This window comes from Equus caballus, chromosome 11 (genome assembly GCF_041296265.1).
Source record: "Equus caballus isolate H_3958 breed thoroughbred chromosome 11, TB-T2T, whole genome shotgun sequence".
NCBI lineage: Eukaryota > Metazoa > Chordata > Mammalia > Perissodactyla > Equidae > Equus > Equus caballus.
Window position 1 is genome coordinate 18,498,787 of NC_091694.1, and position 17,963 is coordinate 18,516,749.

Genomic DNA, 17,963 nt, shown 5'->3' on the forward strand with positions numbered 1-17,963 from the left:
ACTGGAATGAGTCTGCCTCCTTTTTGGGGGACAGAAGATGAGGCCACAGGAGGGTGGCTGAGGCCCACGGTCTGCTCCAAAGCTGTTTGGCAGCGGCCCCTTCCAAAGCTCTTCTGTTGCCAGGGCCTCAGTGCCTGGCAGGGGTAAGCGCCTACTTAGATCCTGGTGGTGGTGGTGAGCCTCTAGGCTGTCAGAGAAAGGCAACTCCCCTGATCCCCTCGCACCAGCCCAGGCAGAGTGTCTGTGTCTATGTGGCTCCTCACGTTCCTATGGCAGCCAGGTATCTGCAGGGACCAGTGGGGGTTGAGGGGACGAGCCTCGACTGTCCTTCCTTCCAGAGGCAACAGAAACAAGCTTGTCAGTGAGGGCTGAGAATGCGTACCATGGAGCGTGGCCCTCCAAGTCGCATGCTCCCATCTGGGGCCTCTCCAGGGCAGCCCACCTTGGGCAGCAGTGAGAGAGCCGTGTGTCAGCCCCTCCAGAAGAGCAGTGTGCACCCCATCGCGGTGGTAATAACTACTGTTTATTGGAAGCTTGCCTTGGGGCAGGCACTGAGGCAGGCTTTTCAAATGAGCTGTTTCGTTTAAACCTCATCTCCACCTGCATGGCAGAAAATACTACACTCATTTTATAAATGAGAAAACTGAGGACCCTTGGGCTTTAGGAACTCTCTCACGTTCACACAAGTACTAACTAAGCTGGGATTTGACCTCAGGTCTGTATGACTCTAATGGCAGTTCCCTGAGCCATTATATCTTCCTGTCTCCTCACACCCAAAATGTGTCTCTGTCCCCTTTTTGACAGCCAGTCCGAGAGTCTTGATCAAATCCCCAACAATGTGGCCCATGCAACTGAGGGCAAAATGGCACGTGTGTGTTGGAAGGGGAAGCGTCGCAGCAAAGCCCGAAAAAAACGCAAGAAGAAGAGCTCGAAGCCACTGGCTCAGGCAGGAGCCGCCTTGGCCAAACCCCTCCCTAGAACCCCCGAGCAGGAGAGCTGCACAGTCCCCGTGCAGGTGAGGCCCGCCACCACAGCCCGGTCCCCAACCCCCCGCCACACCCCAGTGCCCAGGTTTCGGGGCCCTGGCCCTCTGTCCTAACACCTGTGTTTTCCCCACAGGAGGATGAGTCTCTGCTAGGCACCCCGTATATTAGAAACGCCCCCCAGTTCACCAAGCCTCTGAAGGAGCCAGGCCTTGGCCAACTCTGTTTTAAGAAACTCGGGGAGGACCTCCGGCCAGCACTGCCTCGATCAGAACTCCACAAACTCATCAGCCCCTTGCAATGTCTAAACCACGTGTGGAAGCTCCACCACCCCCAGGATGTGGGCCCCCTGCCCCAGCTCGCTCACCCCTTCCCCTACAGCAGACTGCCCCATCCGTTCCCTTTCCACCCTCTGCAGCCCTGGAAACCTCACCCCCTAGAGTCCTTCTTCTTGGGCAAACTGGCCTGTGTAGACAGTCAGAAGCCCCTGCCTGGCCCACACCTGGGCAAAGTGGCCTGTGTAGACAGTCAGAAGCCCCTGCCTGGCCCACACCTGGAGCCCAGCTGTCCATCTCGTGGCATACGTGAGAAGTGTTCGGTGGAGGAGTACCTGGTGCACGCTCTCCAAGGCAGCGTGAGCTCGGGCCAAGCCCACAGCCTCACCAGCCTGGCCAAGACCTGGTCGACAGGGGGCTCCAAGCCCCAGGAGCACAGCCCCGAAACTGAGGACAGTGAGGGGGTCCTGCTTACTGAGGTAAGTAGTCCCTCAAACACACGTACATGTACCACCACCACCACCAAGTCCGGGGCCGAGAGCAGCAGCTAGGCGTCAGGGTGGGACCTGCTGTGGGAGAAGAGGCCTCACTCACCTGCCAGGCCCACTCTCCAGTTCCCACCCTTGGAGGGGATGGTTTTCTCTTTCTCCAAGTCCCTCGTGTGTGTGACAACAAATCGAATAGTAGAAAATTGCTCATCCCTGATGAAAAGCAGTGGTCTCCCACTCCACCTCCAGGCTCACTTTTCAGTCTTTTTCGCTATTTCTGTTTTTCGTTTTTCTGGTTGGCTACCTCATTATTGCTGAATTGTGTGTGTCTGTGTGTGTACTTTATGAATGATCCATATAGTGAGAAAGAAAGGAATGAGCACATATCAACTGCAGGTGTTACCGCCTGACCCAATATGGAAGATGAGGCTTTCGCCCGTCTTCACTGCCTGCCCCTCCTGCCCTTTCCTCTAGTTCTCTTCCTGGATAACTTTGTGACTTTCAGTGATTTCCCCAGACTTACATTTCTGGGTTTATTCCCTCCATCTTGACAGTATCTCTTGTCCCCTGCCTCTCTCCACTGTCCTTCCCTTCTTTCTACCTGATAGCTGCTGAGTTAGTATTTTTCATTGTCAAGGTTGTTGACAGTTCCGCTTCTGTCCCGCAACCACAAGTCCAGGGAGGTGGTTTCTTCATCACAACGATTGGCTTGCCTCGGGCAGCCCGTGAGGCCCTTCTTTGCCTTCATCTTATTCCCAAAACCCCCTCTCTGGTCCTGCCCCCTCAGAGCCCTGCCTCAGAGCCCATGGTATCTTTGGTTGTGAGGGCTCAGCCCCAGCAGCCTGGCAAGGACCACCACCTGGAGAGCCTTCCTCACTGTAACCCTTCGTCCCTCCACTGCCCTGGCCACTGAAACTGGCCTCTCTCTCTACCAACCCCAGAAACTCAAGCCGGTGGATTATGAGTACCGAGAAGAGGTCCACTGGGCCACGCGCCAGCCCTGCCTGGGCAGAGGCTCCTTCGGAGAGGTACACAGGATGGAGGACAAGCAGACCGGCTTCCAATGTGCTGTCAAAAAGGTATGCCAGGGGTCCAGAGGCTAAAGAGGGAAGCCAGGCCGGTGGCCTGTTGTATTCCCTCTGCTTTCTTTCAAGGATAGTCACAGGACTGCCATGGGTCTGACTTGTTAACAGAGCCTGGCTATCGCTAGGCCCTCTGGGTCAGCTGGAACTGGAAGGGAGCAGTCTCAGTCACATGTCCCAGCCTGGGAGCTGCACTTGGTATGTGCGTACGTGAGAGGGGGAATCAAAGTGTGCACGCAGCCTGGGCCACTCCTGATGCCAGGGCCCTTAGGGGCAAGTCAAAACCTGGAAGATGGCTGGGTCCTCATGAAATTCATGTTCAGCTAAAATCCGTAAACCACGTAATGGGACTGCCCACACCCAGACCGGAAGGTAGGCACAAGAGCAACAGCCCCCACCTAACCGCTGCCTTCTGGAGAAGGCCTTGGCCTGGAGAGACAGACGATCTGGTTTGAGTTCAGGCTCTGCCTCCTGTCAGCCAGGGCCTGGAAGAACTGGAGACCAGAGAGGGTAGTGTGCCTTACCCAAAGCCACAGAACTGGGCCTGGAACTGAGGCCTCCTGTCAAATCACACTGTCCAGGCCCAGCAGCAGCAGATCCACAGATCTCAAGAGTGTCAGCCCTGCTCCCCTTCAGCTCTCTTTTCTCTTACTCCTGACTCTCAGCTCCCCTTGACTGGAAGCCACCTTGTCCCTGGCACAATTCAGCCTCCGAGCTAGCACCTAGGACCTCAGAAGCCAGAAATCAGAAACATTTCTGTGGGCCATTTCCTTGGTCCATGGGTAGGGTGAAATAAGCCAGCTCAAAGATAGAGCTTGTTTTCAGGCAGCTTATGTCAAGGACACACTGATCCCCAAAAGGAAAGAGACTGAATAGCCAGACCAGGCAGGCTTAGCATGCTGCAGCCCCATGCAGGGTGGACACCACTGCTGTCCTGAGTGTCTGTGGCTTTAAGGGGTGAGGATACAAATTGTGATGTGAATAAACCTGGCTTCCCTGGTTTGTACGTGGGCCGAGGTGTTGGAGCCTCAGAGTTTGGGCCTCAGGGTGGTGGGATGAGAGAGGGGACTATCCGTAGGTATTACCCCAAACTTCAGACATACTGTTCAAATAAGCAAGCTCCGCCCTCCCACCCCCCACAGACCAAAACACGTGCTGAGTTCTTGCCAGCATCGGGCATCATCTTCCACTGGGATGCCAAGGCCACGTGCCTGACCTCCTCAGCTGCAGTCCCCTCCCCAGGCCACCAGAGAAGGCTCAGCTGTCCCTCCTGAGAGGCGGGTGGGAGGAGGGTGAGAGAGTGTGAAGTGTCCTGGAGATGAACGCCCAGTGCTGGGGAGCTTAGTCACTGGGCTTCTCAGCTGTTCCCTTGTTGAGGTTCTTAGAGTCCCAGGCAACAAGGTAAACAACCCTAATATAGTAGAAGAGGACAGACACCCCATTTCTCACCTCCCAAAGCAGTCTGTCGGAAGGCTCCCAGGACAGCACACGGACTGCCCTGCGCCAGAGCTGCCTGTCAGAACTGCCTCCTCCCATCCCCAGTCTCATGGGGGAGGGCTGTTGGCAGCCAGCACAGCTGCCCTGGTTGGGCAGACAGCCCCTCCTTTCTCCCGAGGGGTGGGGGTAGGGCGGGCAGTGGTGTCCTTCAGGATTTTCAGCTGGAAGATCTGAGAAACAATCCTCTGCTAAGGGGGTGCGGATTGGGGTGTTAGGGGCAGGGACCCAAGGTCAGGCTGCATGTAGGGTCAGAGCAAGTCTGTGCACCATCCCATGCTCTCTGGAAAGGATCTGGGACAAGAAGCATCACATGGTGATGCCAGCACTCCCTTGGTCCTTCTTCTAGAACATCCATGGGTCCAGGGTTTAATGTAGGGTTTTTATTTTGTCAGGTTTTGTTTGATCTTCCTTTAAATTACAAATAAATATAGGCTCATTATAAAAAAATTTAATGAGACTAAAACAAGCAAAAGTCTCCCTGTTTCCCAGTCCCCTTCTCAGAGGTACCGGCCCTTTGACATGAATCTTGCTAGACTGGTTCTGCGTATGTAAACTGTAGTTGTTTCTTTTATGAAAAGCAGATCTGCTCCAGAGGTTGTTCTGCACCATGTTTCTCATGTGCTGGTACGTCAGGGAGATTTTCTTCTCAGTACATGTATGTCTCTCTAGTGCTTTCTCCCAGCCAGTGTGTAAGTTCTTATCCTAGTCAGTGGATGAATTCGTAGGATCCACGAGCTCCTGGAACTTGATTCTGAAGTGTGTATGTGTGTTACATGGATGGGCGCACTCACCTTGATGGGGAAGGGTCCATGTCATTTATCAGATTTTCAAAGGGGTCTGTGCCCCAAAGAGGGTTATAACCATTCATTGGAGAACATCTGGCTTGAGCATGGAGTTCTGGGAGCCTCCTGTTGACTCTGCCACTGATCTGGGATAATGTGGCCTTGGGCAAGTCAAGCCACTGAGCACCTGCTCTGTGCCAGATGCTGTGCTGCCAGGGGCTGGAGACAGAGCTATGGCATGCACACACCTGACCTGAAGGAGCTCGGTTTGTGACGGGGTGAACACATTTACACGGCATGAAGGTGGTAGAAGCAGCCCTCAGCTGGGGGCACAGGTGAGGTCAGCCTGGACAGGTGTTTACAAGAGGTGGAATGAGAACCGAGGGGAGAATATCTCGATGGTGATAAGGAAAATAGGGGGGAAACTCTTTTAGTGGCTCACTGTGTGCCCAGTACTGTGGTCGTCAGTGTCACCTATGTTATGTTCCTGGGATCATTAAAAGAACTTATAGAATTGCTGTCATCCTCTTTTTTTACTGATTAAATAAAACGGATATGAGTACTAAAGAAAACAAGAGGGGAGAGTTTCAAGAAGGAAAAAGTGGTCCCCCAGTGTCAAGCGTGCGGGCAATTAAGTGGAGGGAAGTGGCTTGTGGATTTGGCATTTAGGTGATTGCTGCCCACGCTTCCACCTGGGTGTGCTCACTCCTGAATGAACGTAAAAACGCACAGGATGTAAAAGCTAATACGCCAGGAGAGGTCTTCAGTGAGGCAGGGAAGCTGGCAGCTCTGGAGTTCGGCTTCCCCAACCAAAATCCCAGCTCAGATACTTTATACCCAGTGACCTTGGGCAAGTCACTTCTCTGTAAAATGGGGATAATGAGACTACCAGATAGGCTATTGTAAGATGTAAATAAAGAATGCTTATCAAGTGCTTAGAGCAGTGCCTGGCAGGTGTTAAGTGGGCATTAAATATTAGTCCTCGTTAACATCTCATCATCGTCAGCCCCTCACTTTATGGATGACATGGAAGACTGAAGTTCAGAGAGGGGAGGTGAGCCAGACGGGCAGCTGGCGTGGACTAGAAGGCCCGTGTGCTTGCTCCCTGAAGTCCCAAGGGAGCTTTCGCCTGGTTCCCCCTGGGGCTGGCGCAGACTTCTAAAGCGTCTTGTGTTTTGAAGTATCCCCTCCGACCCGCTTTGGTCTGGTGAGTGGGAATGGTTTTCGCATTGCTGGGACACTAGAGGACTTACGGATTTCTTAAAAGTTACAGCAGAGGTTCTCAAACTTCTTAGTTCATGCCCTAATGTCTCAGTAATTTTTTTCATGGCACCCCAGGTCAAAACAAGTACCTAACAGTTCTGTTTATTAAATAGTTAGGTGAAATAATAAGTCTTTATTCTAACAACTTAATATCCATTTGAATGACAATGCACATAAGTTGAAAGAAAAATGTTTCTTTTATTCTTAAACAACCATAATTACTAATGAGATGTGTGCCTTGTTGGGCATTGCACAACTTCTCAAACTTTGAAATGACATTGAACACCGTGACCTTCATTTCCTGCTCCACATTTCCCCCCCAAAGTACTTCTTGTCCCAGCAGCCTCCAAAAACCTAGCTTCATAAAGATAGATCATCAAAAGGAATACAGCACGATCTAACGTTGAAACTCAGCTGTCTCGAGCAGGCAGTTTACGCGGTGTCCCACAGATGTCCTGATCCTCGCTGTTTCCCTCAAATGTAACATATCCTGAATTCTCTGTGGTGCCCTGAGGTGCTTCAGCTCACAGTTTGGGATCAGTAGGGTTGAAGACATTTGCTAATACAAGTCCTGTTAGTGAATTAGTTCCAACTCAAGTTCAGAACTGGAAACACTGACAAAGAGTCAAAGTTCACACAAGTTGATTAACCAAACCAAATATTCTTTAAGTAACCAGAAGAAAGACATTTTCCACTGATAGGCAAAAGTCCAAAAGCCCCACATCGTCAGAGCGCCCATTTGCCAGGTCAGCAGTCTCCAAGGGAAACTCTTGCAGATCCCGACTGATTTCTCCCAGGCTGGTTTTTGTCACCACTGGCGCCCCCTGGTGGTACCTCTCAAGGCTAACACGAGAACCAGCAACAGCCAGAAAGAAGACTGTCTCTATTAGCAAGTCTAAGCACTGAATAAGGGGCTCTTATTTGAGCTGGAGGGAGAAGGTGGGGAGCCAGCATTTCCTGAGCACCCACTGGTTGCCAGGTCAGGCGCTGGTTACCATCCCTCCAAATCCTCACTGTAGCCAGGAGCAGAAGCCACCATCCCCACTGTTCACATATGGAAACACAGCTTAGGGGAACTGACCTACCTTTGGAAGTGGTCAAGCCAGGGTCTCAGCCCAGGATGTATGTATCCAAGCCTTGTTTCTTCCCGCCGTGCCATGCTGCTCCCTGCAGAAAGGAGTGAGTGGTCCCAGGGCTGCCAATCCACGGTGGGAGAGGCCTTGGCCAAACCCCTCCCCAGAAGCCACTCCTGTGCCCAGATGCTGGGGAAACAGCTGCAAACAGAATAAACAATCACTGCCACATCTACACAGACATCTTAGTCCTCGGGAGAGAAGACAGATAACGATGAGTTGAGAAGGGTGCTCAGGATCCAGAGGCACTGACAGAGCCAGAGTCTCGGCAACATCAGCTCTGGCTACAGAAGAGTCAGAAACACAGCATCTGAAAAGTAGACGAGCATGTTGATAAATAAAAGGTCCGTGTCCTAGAAATTGCCCAGAGATTTGGGCTGGGGAAAAAATGTTCTGTGTTTGGCAGATCTGAGGATGGGCAGCATGCCAGGACCCTGGATAAGGACTGTCATTTCTGTGTGACTAGAAGTGTTTTTGCACACATCAGCACTGCAGAACTTTCATCAAGTACTGGGAAGTGCCCTTGACCCCGAGGGCACGAGGGACACAGTCTAGTGTCTGAGGGCCTTGCCAGGCCTCGGAATCATCACTGGGAACCTCAGTTTCTGTGCAGGGAGCACCAAGGGTCCTGACAGGATGCCAGGGAGCCAGCCCTGAGCCCTCACCCTGACTTGCAGCCACCCCTGGGCCCTTCCAGGTGCGAGTCGAAGTGTTTCGGGCAGAGGAGTTGATGGCATGTGCGGGATTGACCTCACCCAGAATCGTCCCTTTGTATGGAGCTGTGAAGGAAGGTCCGTGGGTCAACATCTTCATGGAACTGCTGGAAGGTAAGGAGCGAGCCACCACTCTTTCTCTCTCAAAATTCAGAGCCAGAGGTTTCCCCAAGTCTTGGCCAGGTTGGCCTTGGTCCCCAGTCAATGCATTTTTAACCTCTTGACCCTCTGACATTGGCAGGAAAGGTCTGCTTTCTACCACCAGCCCTTCAAGGCCCCTGCTCATGGCTGGCTTGGAGGCCTGCAAAAGCCCCAGGTAAAGACTGGCCATTTGTCTCCTAGGTGGCTCCCTGGGCCAGCTCATAAAGCAGAAGGGCTGTCTGCCAGAGGACCGGGCCCTTTACTACCTGGGGCAAGCTCTGGAAGGGCTGGAATACCTCCATACCCGAAGGATTCTGCACGGAGATGTCAAAGGTAAGGCTCAGGCCCCCACAGTCCTTTCTCACCCCATCCTGCCTAATTTCCTCCAGATCTTCTGGGCCTGCCTGGTTCAGGCCGACAGGGCTGTGCCAGGGGAAGGGCAAGTGTGTTCTCTAAGCCCTCAGCCTGACACTGTAGTTTCCAGTGGGTGGTGCCCACAGAGAACTGCAGATGGAGCTTCCACACACTGGTGACCGGTGGCGGGGGTGGGAGCAGCGTCCCCAGGAGTAAACTCTGCTCCTGTCCCCTCACCCTCAGAGATCCTGCCTGCTGCCTGCCTCTAGCCTGAGCTGATACCCTCCACCCTTCCTCCATGACTAATGAAACTAATCAGAAGCAGCAGCTGCCACGTAGGGTCAGCCAGAAAATTGCCTCACTGGAGGTTCAGATTGGGCTGGGGCCTACGTGACTCACCTGTTCCTTCTTCTTCCCTGGGATGGCCTGGCAGCTGACAACGTGCTCCTGTCCAGCGACGGGAGCCGTGCTGCCCTCTGCGACTTTGGCCATGCTGTGTGCCTTCAACCCGATGGCCTGGGGAAGTCCTTGCTCGCAGGTAAAACCCCCTCACTGCCCCTTCCCAGGATGATAATAGCCAGTAGCCTTTTCTAAGCATTAGCTGTGTGCCTTCTCCTGTACTTTCCATAATGGCAAGCTGAGACGGGAGCACTTTATGCACCATTCTATTTCAGCCCCACAACCACCCTCCGTGATCATAAGGCTTTGTCGTTAGGCTTAAATCCAAGAATGCATGCCAGGTGCTCATTCCTGGCGTTCCCATTACAGAGAAGGGAACGGAGAGGCTGCATGCTTCGCCCTAAGTCCCAGGTTTTCTCCCTCAGAGCCCCCATGGCTCCACCCCTGGGGTTCAGCCTTACTGGGGAGCTGTGCTCCCAGCCTGGGACCTCAGCCCTCCTGTGCCTGGGGGAGCACAGTCTCTGGAAGCACAGCAGGGAGGCTGACTGAGGGGCCTGGGCTCCAACTGGAGAAGTGTCTATTCTTAGGTTTTTCTGATTATTAAAACAATCCACATCCATTTTAAAATATTTGGCAATTATAGAGTTAAGCGGTATAGAAAAAGAGGAAAAAAAGAATTCTTACCATTCCTCTTGCCCAGAGAGATAATCATGAATATTTTAGATAATTCCTTCCAGGTCTTTTTTTTTTTCTATACATAGTTAAGGCCATTGTAACACAATTTTGTGCCCTGCTTTTTTCACTTAGAGTATTAAGCATAAAATGATTTCATTTTGACCAAAGGGAAAACAGTCTTTTAGAAGTGATTCTTTGTCACTAGAAGCCTGTGTTGATAGTTCGAATGGTGTAAATGCAACATGGACACCTGACTTCTACTTTAAAATAACTTTAGTGTTTTTTTCTTATACAAAAATAATTTATTTTGTAATATCTTTTGTAGACAATAGTAGAGCTAAACAAAGATAAAAATTACAAATCACCAGAAAACAATACTGTTAACATCTAGTGTGGATCCTTCCAGTCTTCTGTGCAAATGTTTTTTGGGTTTTTTTTTTTAATTTTTAAAAATTTTTTTCCTTTTTCTCCCCAGAGTCCCCCGGTATATAGCTGTATATTCTTCGTTGTGGGTCTTTCTAGTTCTGGCATGTGGGACGCTGCCTCAGCGTGGTTTGATGAGCAGTGCCATGTCCGCGCCCAGGATTCGAATCAATGAAACACTGGGCTGCCTGCAGCGGAGCACGCGAACTTAACCACTCGGCCACGGGGCCAGCCCCACAAATAAGTTTTCTAATATTGTGTTTTTCACTTACTAAAATTTCGGGAAGATCATACCATTAATTAGTCTTCTACAACCTAATTGTCAATGTCTGGATCCCTCCCCATTTTTAAAAAGCACTTGAAGGGTTGTTCCACAGGGCAGACCCCCTATTTTGGATGCTATACTCTTTGTACCAGTCCCCAGCAGAGCCCCCGACTTAGCTCGTCCCCAGCAAGTTTGATTTGGACACTTTAAAGTAGAGACCAATTCAAGGAGTCTCAGGAGTTGACTGGGGTGGTCGTTGCCGAGGCTTTTGCCCATCAGAGTTCACAGCTGACTTTTCTGGCTCACCTCGCCCTCCCAGGGGACTACATCCCCGGCACAGAGACGCACATGGCTCCAGAGGTGGTGATGGGCAAGCCCTGCGATGCCAAGGTCGACGTCTGGAGCAGCTGTTGCATGATGCTGCACATGCTCAACGGCTGCCACCCTTGGACGCAGTACTTCCGAGGGCCGCTCTGCCTCAAGGTCAGTGACAGCACTTGGGACGGCCAAGAGGGAAAGCCAGCAGGGCCACGGTCCTGGGCTGCACACTTGAGGTTGCCTCCCATTTTGGCTGTTCCTCAGTGGCAGATGTGAGCAGGGAGCCAGGGAGAGGCCTCATCCTAAATGTGGGATCCTGACTAAAATACTTGCCACCCAAAGCTGGGGTTCCAAAGGGAGATCCCAGGTGAGGGATCCTCTGTGCTTACCCTGGGCCACCTCTGCCTGCCTCCTGACAGCCTGGGCCTGGAGGTCATGGGCCCCTTGCTGCCTAGCTCTGGCCTGTCCTACCTGGCCCCGTTTCTGGGAGAAGTCCAAGCCCCAACTCTAGCCAGGCCACTCCAGTCCTTGTGAGAGAACCCAACACAGCAGGGTAGGGGGAGTGGGGAGGAGCCAGCACAGAAGGTGGGTGCTGGGAAGTGAGGTGGGAGGCAGGCCTCACGTGTTGTCTTTTGATGCCCAGATTGCCAGCGAGCCTCCACCTGTGCGGGAGATCCCACCCTCGTGCGCCCCTCTTACAGCCCAGGCCATCCAGGAGGGGCTGAGGAAAGAGCCTGTCCACCGAGCATCCGTGGTGGAGCTGGGGGGGAAGGTCAGCCTGGCGCTGCAGCACGGTAAGAGCCGTGCACTGGCTGTGGGGCAGGGAGAGGCCGCAGGGCAGTGTGGCAGTCAAGAGCGAGCTACTCGACCGCTCAGAACCTCAGTTTCCCATCTAGAGCCTGGGGATGACACCAACTTCAGGCTTGTTGGGCAGATGGAGGTGATGTGAGTAAAGTGCTGAGTACTGTGCCTTGGTGCAGAGGCAATGCTCAAAGATGGGGTTGCCATACATAAAGGGGGCTGGAACTCATCAGTCATCTGAGAATGTGCAAGAGAGCCACGTATCACTTCTCAGCCCTTTGAGGGGGAAAAACCGGAAAGTTGGTAGTGTCGAGTGGTGGGGGGGTGCAGGGCAGGAGCACATGCAGACCTGGGACCCAGCGCTCCACTCCGGGGCGTTCCGCCAAACGAATTCTCAGCAGCTCTCTCAGGGGACACGCACTGCAGCGCCATTTGTGGGCAGGGAGTTGGCTTCCATCGGGTGTCCCTCCCTGGGAGAGAGGAGAGGCCACAGCGGGGATGCCCGTGGAGCACCACGCAGCAGTGAAAGCTACTTGATGTTCACAGAGCAGCATCGCTGAGCCTTAAAACCATAGTGCTGGGTGAAAAGAGGCCCAACAGAGCGAGGCCTGGAACACAATGCCTTTTATAAACTAAAAATCAATAAGTGAAAACAACACACAGTTTGCAAGAACGTGATCAAACCAAAGTGACACGATAGCCACCTGGGGGGTGGGCCAGGGAAAGGCAGTGGTTGGGAACGAAAAAGGAATAAATGAGAGAGGCCTCGCAGAGCCGCCCAGACATAGATGGTAGTTATCATGGCCCTGGGGCTGAATGCCCCCTACTCCAGAGAAATGGTGCCGTCAGGAGGAGCTGACTGTGAGGAGGGATGAGTAGGAGAGATGGAGGGTCAGGGACGCCAGTTTACTTGGGAACTCAGAGTTGGTGTCAACCCAGAGCTGTTTTTGAATCTTCTCTTTAATATTAACATTAACAAAGTCCTTCTCTGGAGCAAATTCTGTAATTTTTTTCTTTCTTTTCTTCTTTTTTTTTTTTGGTGAGGAAGACTGTTCTGAACTAACATCTGTGCCAATCCTCTATTTTTTATATGTGGGATGCCACCGCAGAATGGCTTGATGAGTGCTGTGTAAATCCATACCCAGGATCCGAAGCTGCGAACCCCAGGCTGCCAAAGCAGAGTGCATGAGCTTAACCCATTATGCCACTGGGCTGGCCCCATATTCTGTAATTTTTAAATTTGCAATTGTTACCTGGAAGGAAAGTGGAATAAAAGACAGAATCTTTTCCTGTTATAGGAGGCCATCTTATGGAAGAGGCCTCCTCCAGAGACTGCAAGCTGCCCTCCTGAACCGAGTCCCTTAGTGGGGCAAGAGTCCTCCCTCACTGCTTGCTTCCAGCCCTCCCTTGCCCAGGAAAGGCCGCCTGGCCTGGCCTGGAGTCTGTGCTGACTCATTTCCATCTGACCACTGTGCTCTCTGTTTTGTAGTGGGCGGTCTGAGGAGCCCTTGGAGGGGAGAGTATAAGGAGCCAAGACATCCACCGCCACACCATGCCCACTCGCCGCCAAGCCCGGCCCACTCTCGCCAGACCCTGAGTGCCCAGCCCAGGGAGCTCTCGCCAGGGGCTCCGGGGCCCCAGCCAGCTGAGGACACGACAGGCGGGGCCCCCAAGCTCCAACCTCCTCTACCCCCAAAGCCTCCAGAGCGGAACAAGTCTCCAGGCCTGAACTGGGGCAAGGAGGAGTCGGGGACATGGGAGCCCTTGCCTCTGTCCTCCCTGGACCCGGCTCCCGCCAAAAGCCCCAGCCCATCAGAGCGGAAGGCAACCTTGCCCGAGCAGGAACTGCAGCAGCTGGAAATAGGTACGGGCAGCCACAGCTGCAGCCTCGGGCCCACCAAGCCGGTGCTTCGTCCTCTTTCCAGCCAGCATGGCCTCTCTTCTAGCCCCTTCCCCAGAGGTCAGCTCCCGCAGCCTGTGCAGGAAGAGCCCTGACAGCACAGCTGGACCCTCCCAGTCTCTCACAGCTGGGTTCTGCTTTCCTCTGCAGAATTATTTCTGAACAGCCTGTCTCAGCCGTTTTCTCTGGAGGAACAGGAGCAAATCCTCTCGTGCCTCAGCGTTGACAGCCTCTCCCTGTCAGATGACAGTGAGAAGGTGAGTCGGCTGTGGACCAGGAGCCAGGGCACAGAGCAAGTGGCTTTGTGTTCTCTGGTGAACAGGCTGTGGGCAAGTAGTGGGTAGAGAGAGGGTGATGGAGAGGCGTCCTCACCAGGGCAGGGGTCCTGGTTTCTCAGAGTAAGACAGTCCATCTTCAACACGCCGGGAATCAGGGCATGGTTTCGCTCCTAGGGGTAGTGGGGAAGAAGGCTTAGGCGTTGGTCTCCATGGAGATACTCTCACAGGGGCCCCTCACGAGCGCAGCCCCCTGCTTAGCCTCACAAGTTCCCAGCAGAGCCCTGCTCTGTCTAGGACGTGAGCTGTTCCTTGCCCCGGGGGAGGGCCCAGGGCCTCTTTGCTCCAAAGCAGACCAAGGCCAGGATGGTTCCCTGAGCCCGGGGGCCTGAGTCTGTGCCCACCCTTGTTGTTTCAGAACCCATCAAAGGCCTCTCAGAGCTCGCGGGACACCCTGAGTTCTGGCGTGCACTCGTGGAGCAGCCAGGCAGAAGCTCGCAGCTCCAGCTGGAACATGGTGCTGGCCCGGGGACGGCCCACGGACACGCCGAGCTATTTCAATGGTACAGTCCAGCATCACCTGCTCAGCAGCCCCCACAGCACCGGATCTGCTTGGGACTAGGAGTCTGAGAGGTTTCTGTCTCCCTTCCCTGGCACAGTGGCCTAGTAAATTGGTTTAGATCAAAGGCCCTGATCACCCAGGAGCCTTTCCTGGTGGGGCAGTGAAGGAACGTTGCCCCTCATGGGCTACAGATGGAGTCCCAGAACCTCCCCAGCTTGGCGTGGAGAGCAGTCTCTCCCGGCCTGGAGTCGAGAAACTGAGCGATGAATGTGTTCTGAAGGGAGAAGGAAGAACAGGACCCCACGAGCATTTTAATCGAGAATTCAGCCACAGGTTTGCTGGGATCCTCCTCTGGGATTTGAAGTCAGAATTTGAGAGAGACAGACATCTTAGAACTTAGTTTTCAAGCTCGGCTGCACAGGTTATGTTGTGATTTTGGCAGACCAGGGCTTCATCAGCTCACAGGTCCCCAGCCCTCCCCAGGGTAGTGTGACTCATGGCAGCAAGCCGCCATGGTCTGGCCAGAGGCCACGCCAGCTTGGAGCCTGTTACCATCTAAGTTGCCCACAGTCTAATGTGACCATCTTTGTTTCCGATTTCTCCTGCTTCGTGTGCGGGTGGCATCGGCCGCAGCTCTGCACTGTGCGGGCAAAGCTCCAGGTGCTGACAGGAAACGGCAGGAGGAGCTGAGAGGTGTACACTGCTAGGGCCCCTCAGCCTGATGCCATGCCTGTAGCCTCCCCGCCGCCCACCTGCTTCCTGCACAAAGGGCACCTTGGCGAGCCAGCAGCGCTCTCCTGATACTCACCTTGCCTGCCTTCCAGGTGTGAAAGTCCAAATACAGTCTCTCAATGGTGAACACCTGCACATCCGGGAGTTCCACCGGGTCAAGGTGGGAGACATCGCAACTGGCATCAGCAGCCAGGTAAGGGGGCAGGCACGCGCTTAGGGGTGGAGTCCCAAAATCCAGCGTGCCTGGCCCAGCCCTACAGGAGGAAGGCTTTTTAACACGTAGAATTGGCTCCCTAGGGAGTAGTTGGCCTTGCAAGTCCCCCAGGGTCTCAGGGCAAAACTGGCAGTGGTGATTGAGGGGTCCCCAGGACCCACACTTGGGCCGGGTGAGATTCTCCAGGTTGTCCAGAATGGAAGGCAGATAAGGCCCTCAGGGCGGCCTACTTGGCAGAAGGGAGGTGTCTCCCAGCGCAGAAGGAGACCATCACCTTACACTTCGGAGCCCCATGCCACTGTCTCAGGCCCCCTGGTTTGCTCTGCCCCCAGATCCCAGCTGCAGCCTTCAGCTTGGTGACCAAGGACGGGCAGCCTGTACGCTATGACATGGAGGTGCCAGACTCGGGCATCGACCTGCAGTGCACCTTGGCCCCTGATGGCAGCTTCGCCTGGAGCTGGAGGGTCAAGCATGGCCAGCTGGAGAACAGGCCCTAACCCACCCTTCTGCTCCTGGCTCCATTCTGCCAGAAGCAGCCTTCCTTCTCGGTGCTCAGTGCTGCCCCTGAGACGCGTGCTCAGTCTGCTCCCAGGGACCTGCCGCCTCCTGGCGCAGCGGTGGGATCGGGGCTGGCAGCAGCAAAGTAGGAGCTAGCAAAACACCTCCTAGGATGTCCTACCTGAGTCCTGCCAGACCCCGCCAGGAGAACACTCGGTGCCCACAGGAGGAAGAGGAAGGCAGGAGGGAGCAGAGGGGCTCTTCTCTGCCCTGGGCCAAACAAGCTGGCCTGACCCGTTGGGATCGGTGACTGCTTGCTGGCGGTCAGGGGAGAGCAGCTCCCGGCCCACGTTGGGAGAGGTGGAAGAGCTCCTTGGCCTCCGGGCATCTGTGAGGGTGTCGACTGTCTAAGGACCCGCACCCGGTCTAGTACAGGAGCGGGGTGGCAGGTGTGCCCACCCTTGGCCTAATGGGAACCCTCTGACCCCCTTGTCTGGCCGTCACACCCCGTTTTAGATCTAGGAACTCTTCAGACAAAGTCAGGGTGGGCGGGATTCCTGACACTGGGATGTCTCCCTAGGAGCACATAGCATACTTTTCCGGGTGTTGCGACACAGGTCCTGAGCTGAACTCAGCCTCGGTCAAGGACCAAAGAAGGTGTTAAGTGGAATGGTTCTCAGTGCCCAAGCATGTGCCCCTTTGCTGTTGGCCACTCTTCCCCAGAGCAGCAGGCCCCAAGCCCCACCCGCAGGCCCAGCACGGCTGCTGACTGGCTGGCACTCAGTCCCCTCATCTGTAAAAGTGAAGGGTGACACAAGACCCACCCACAGGAACTGTCTGAGGGTGGGCGTGATAGACATTGGCACAACTCTTCCCAGGCCACGGCTTCAACATCTTGCACACCAGCTTCCCGAGAGCCAGCTCGGGCATCACTGCACACTGACCCTGCCTGCCCTGCCCCTGGTCTTGGGGGCTCTGCCAGCTGCACTTTGCACTCTGATGACCTCAAAGCACTTTCATGGCTGCCCTCCAGGAGGGCAGGTCCGCGGCTCTGCATGAGCACAAGCAGGTCAGGAGATGGGGTGAAGGGACTTGTCTCAACCTGTCTCCACACGTGTGACTCCCAAATCTCCAGTTTTCTCTTAGATGAGTCCCCCCCATCCCCATTGCCCCTGCCCAGCCTCCTCTTTGGAGGGAGCTGATCAGGACTCATGTAGCATTAATCAACTGTGAATCATTGGGGAGGGAGGGGCCTGGTAGCCTCAGCTCCTGGGGGTCGGGGAGTGTCCCTTGAGATTCCTCCTTGGGAGAAGCTCATCTCCACGTCTGTCCAGCTGTTCACATGGAGCCACAGTGCTCCCCAGGGAGAGACCCCAGCCCCAGGATGGAGGAACTTTGTATTACAAGCAGCCTTGGTGTTACAGAGTTCAGGCTGTAGAGAACCCTTTGCAACAATAAAGTTTGGTGACATGTTTTTAGGCCGTGGTTGTCTGCACTCTTGCCTGCCTGCTGCGGAATCTCAGCTGCTAACAGCTGCCTCCCTTTGCCTTCTTGGTGGGATCTTGTCAAGTCTGCCCCTTGTTTGGGGCACGGACTGTTTTCAGCCTTTGAATGGGGCTGCTTTTTCTACCACTCCTCCCAGAGAGTACTTCCAGTCCCACCTCTGGGCTATCCATTCAGACCAGTTAGGCAAGATGCCCCACCCGGTGGCAGCAGGGAAGTCCCTGGTCAAATACCACCAAGCTGAGGGGAGGAGGAGGAGGATGCCAAGGCCTGGGCACTGACCCGGCATGGCTAGGTGGGAGCATACCACATGCCCAGAACAAAGCCTGCCCCCCTACTCCCGTCCCTGTGGCCTGGACTCCTAGCCCTGTCAGCTGCCTCCTGAGTGCCCGCCCATGACCATGGCTGACTTGGAGAGGGGGTTTCTTGGTCATGGGGTAGGGGCCTATCTGAGGATGGATGCTGCCAGTACACAGGGTGCCTTGTCTAATCTGGCTCTACACCCCCTGAAGCTTACACAAGTGTGTGTGAGGACACGTGCACACCTTGGGGTAAAGATGGCAGGTTCAGTGGGTTCTTGGAGGGATCCTGGGCACATGGAGGGGCAGCCTTGTGCCAGTGTGCCCAGAGCAGGCGCAAAAGCCAGTCCAGCAGACTCCAGGCTTACCGGTTGCTGCCCTCCTCACC

The 17,963-nt window shown here is 54.3% G+C and overlaps 1 protein-coding gene across 1 annotated transcript in view; it reads left to right on the forward strand.

Moving 5' to 3' along the window:
• MAP3K14 (mitogen-activated protein kinase kinase kinase 14) overlaps positions 1-17,251 on the forward strand; it is a 40,984-nt gene extending 23,733 nt beyond the window's left edge. Inside the window, exons 4-16 of the mRNA XM_023652364.1 lie at positions 805-1,015; positions 1,120-1,737; positions 2,688-2,825; positions 8,201-8,330; positions 8,559-8,690; positions 9,145-9,249; positions 10,793-10,956; positions 11,435-11,585; positions 13,082-13,456; positions 13,643-13,749; positions 14,186-14,330; positions 15,154-15,254; positions 15,608-17,251. Of these exons, the coding sequence (XP_023508132.1) occupies positions 805-1,015; positions 1,120-1,737; positions 2,688-2,825; positions 8,201-8,330; positions 8,559-8,690; positions 9,145-9,249; positions 10,793-10,956; positions 11,435-11,585; positions 13,082-13,456; positions 13,643-13,749; positions 14,186-14,330; positions 15,154-15,254; positions 15,608-15,772 (2,542 nt within the window). The 3' untranslated portion in view covers positions 15,773-17,251. The remainder of the gene's footprint in view (positions 1-804; positions 1,016-1,119; positions 1,738-2,687; positions 2,826-8,200; positions 8,331-8,558; positions 8,691-9,144; positions 9,250-10,792; positions 10,957-11,434; positions 11,586-13,081; positions 13,457-13,642; positions 13,750-14,185; positions 14,331-15,153; positions 15,255-15,607) is intronic.
• Positions 17,252-17,963: the final 712 nt, after the last annotated feature.